Source organism: Capsicum annuum, chromosome 4, assembly GCF_002878395.1.
Source record: "Capsicum annuum cultivar UCD-10X-F1 chromosome 4, UCD10Xv1.1, whole genome shotgun sequence".
Classification (NCBI taxonomy): Eukaryota; Viridiplantae; Streptophyta; class Magnoliopsida; order Solanales; family Solanaceae; genus Capsicum; species Capsicum annuum.
In genome coordinates, this window is record NC_061114.1 from 98198603 (window position 1) to 98200694 (window position 2092).

Below are 2092 nucleotides of genomic sequence, written 5' to 3' on the forward strand. Positions count from 1 at the left end.
CAACCATACAAATACGTGAATGATACAATCTAGAAGAAAGTGCAGGTAGTTTTTCATGCACAAATTTTTTCCCCATCTTTTATTGTAGTAATATAAATATATTCAATCTCTTCTTCATTTGCAGTCTCAATATAATTGTCATTTTGGTGAATAACCTTGAAACTTAACAAGTTTCTTTGATACTTCTACAATATAATGCATTATCAATGGCCAGTATTATTCCCCGAGGTAGTAATAAGGTCGCTCTTCCAGAGCCCTCAATAACTTTGTACTACCGGATATTGTATTAACATAGGCCATTTTTTATAATTAAATTAGAGAAATATCTATTTTCTCTTAATATAGTGTGAGTTGTAGCACTATCAAGAAGGCACATATCTCCATTACTCATCTTTGATTCAATTGAAGATTGGAGAAATTTTATTATCTTCACAAAATAAAAATACATGATAAGAAATGTGAAATCTCACAATCTTACAGTAAAACTTAAATACTTTTTTTTTTTGGAACGCAAAAACAACATAATGGGAAAACATGATAAAAAGAAACAACATAATCAAATAACATTATTTATTTCCCTAATGACTTGATCAAGATTTAGGTTTGATCTACAAAGAAGTCTTCAACTTCCAAATGAGTTATATCATTAAGGCCATCAAAATCATCATCTTTCAAGACCAAGTTTGCCTCAACATTGTCATCATATTTTTGTGAAGGTCCTGTCTCATCATCATTTTTGAAAGTCAAGTGTGATTCCATTCAGGCATTAAAAGAGGTCCCACTTTTATTTATCTTTCTTTTGAAAGATTCTTGATAAGGTCTAGAAAAATGATTAGGGGCCCGACATTCATTCTTCTAGTGGTCTTTCATGCCACAATGATGACAATTACCTCTTAAAAGATTATTTTGAAGACTCATTTGGTTCTTTCTTTTCTGGTTATCACCACAACGATGGTTATTATATCGCCCCTGCCATTTCCACATCCACGCATATTATTATGACCCCGATCTTGCCATCTTTTAGGCTGGCCATGTGCTTGTACCCATTTACTTCTGGTAGTAGAGCAGCTCTAGTGGGGTAAACTTTATGATTTTTCATCAAAAGGGCATTGTGTTTCTCAGCCACCAGAAGGCATGAGATCAATTTAGTAGACTTCTGAAAGCCCTTTTCATGGTATTGTTGCTGCGATATCACATTTGAGGTATGAAAATTAGTAAGTGTTTTTTCTATCATGTCCTCATCATTTATAGTTTTCCTACATAATTTCAATTGGGAAACAATCTTGAATACAACAGAATTATATTCAACAATAAGTTTAATGTCTTGAAACCATAAGTGCATCCACTCATAATGAGCTCTAGGCAATACCGTGGCCTTTAGGTGGCCATACCTTCTCTTCAAGTTAGTCCACAATTTAAGTGGATCTTTCTTTGTAAGGTATTCAACCTTCAGTCCTTCATCTAGATGATGACGAAGGAAAATCATAGCCTTGGCCTGACTCAACATTGTATTATTCGGGGTAATAGTATCACTAAGACCATTAGCAGCTAGGTAAATCTCAGCATCGAGAACCCATGACAAGTAATTTTTCCTGGAGATATCAAGTTCCATAAATTCAAGCTTCAACAAATTTGACATGATGAAAAATGATTGATTGAAACTTGAAAAAGAGTAGAGTCATTCTGAAACGTGTTTCAATATTAAGAGAAGATGAAAAGAACAAGACAAGCTAAGAGGAACAATCAAATTAAATAACAAGAGATAATATAATATAAATTTTTCATTTCTTTCAAGTGTATTGAACATCAAGACCTCTATTTATAGTATTACATAGGGGGTTTCAAGAGGTGTCATAAACATGATGATCAATGAGAAGGTAGTGGAGGTGTAGGAGTTACTACATTTAAAGGAGGAATTACACCAAGGATTAATGGAGGAATTACACCAAGGAGTTATGGACATCCAAAATCTTTTACAATAGGAGTCTCTTTTTCTTTTTCTTTCAGTTTTTTTTTGTAAGACCCCATAAAGTTCGAGTTATTTCAGTCCTATATAGCATGCCAAAAGAGGTCCCAGACTTAGAAAATTTTA

General features: G+C 33.3%; 1 protein-coding gene across 1 annotated transcript; it reads right to left on the minus strand.

The window, feature by feature from the left end:
• Positions 1 to 958: 958 nt before the first annotated feature.
• LOC124897964 lies at positions 959 to 1639 on the minus strand. The gene has a single exon (XM_047411590.1). It carries the CDS (start codon positions 1637 to 1639, stop codon positions 959 to 961), a length of 681 nt encoding a protein of 226 aa, XP_047267546.1.
• Positions 1640 to 2092: the final 453 nt, after the last annotated feature.

What these genes read in the sequence shown, in the direction of transcription:
- LOC124897964 (XM_047411590.1), bottom strand. Translation starts at nt 1,639, where the DNA reads ATGTCAAATTTGTTGAAGCTTGAATTTATGGAACTTGATATCTCCAGG.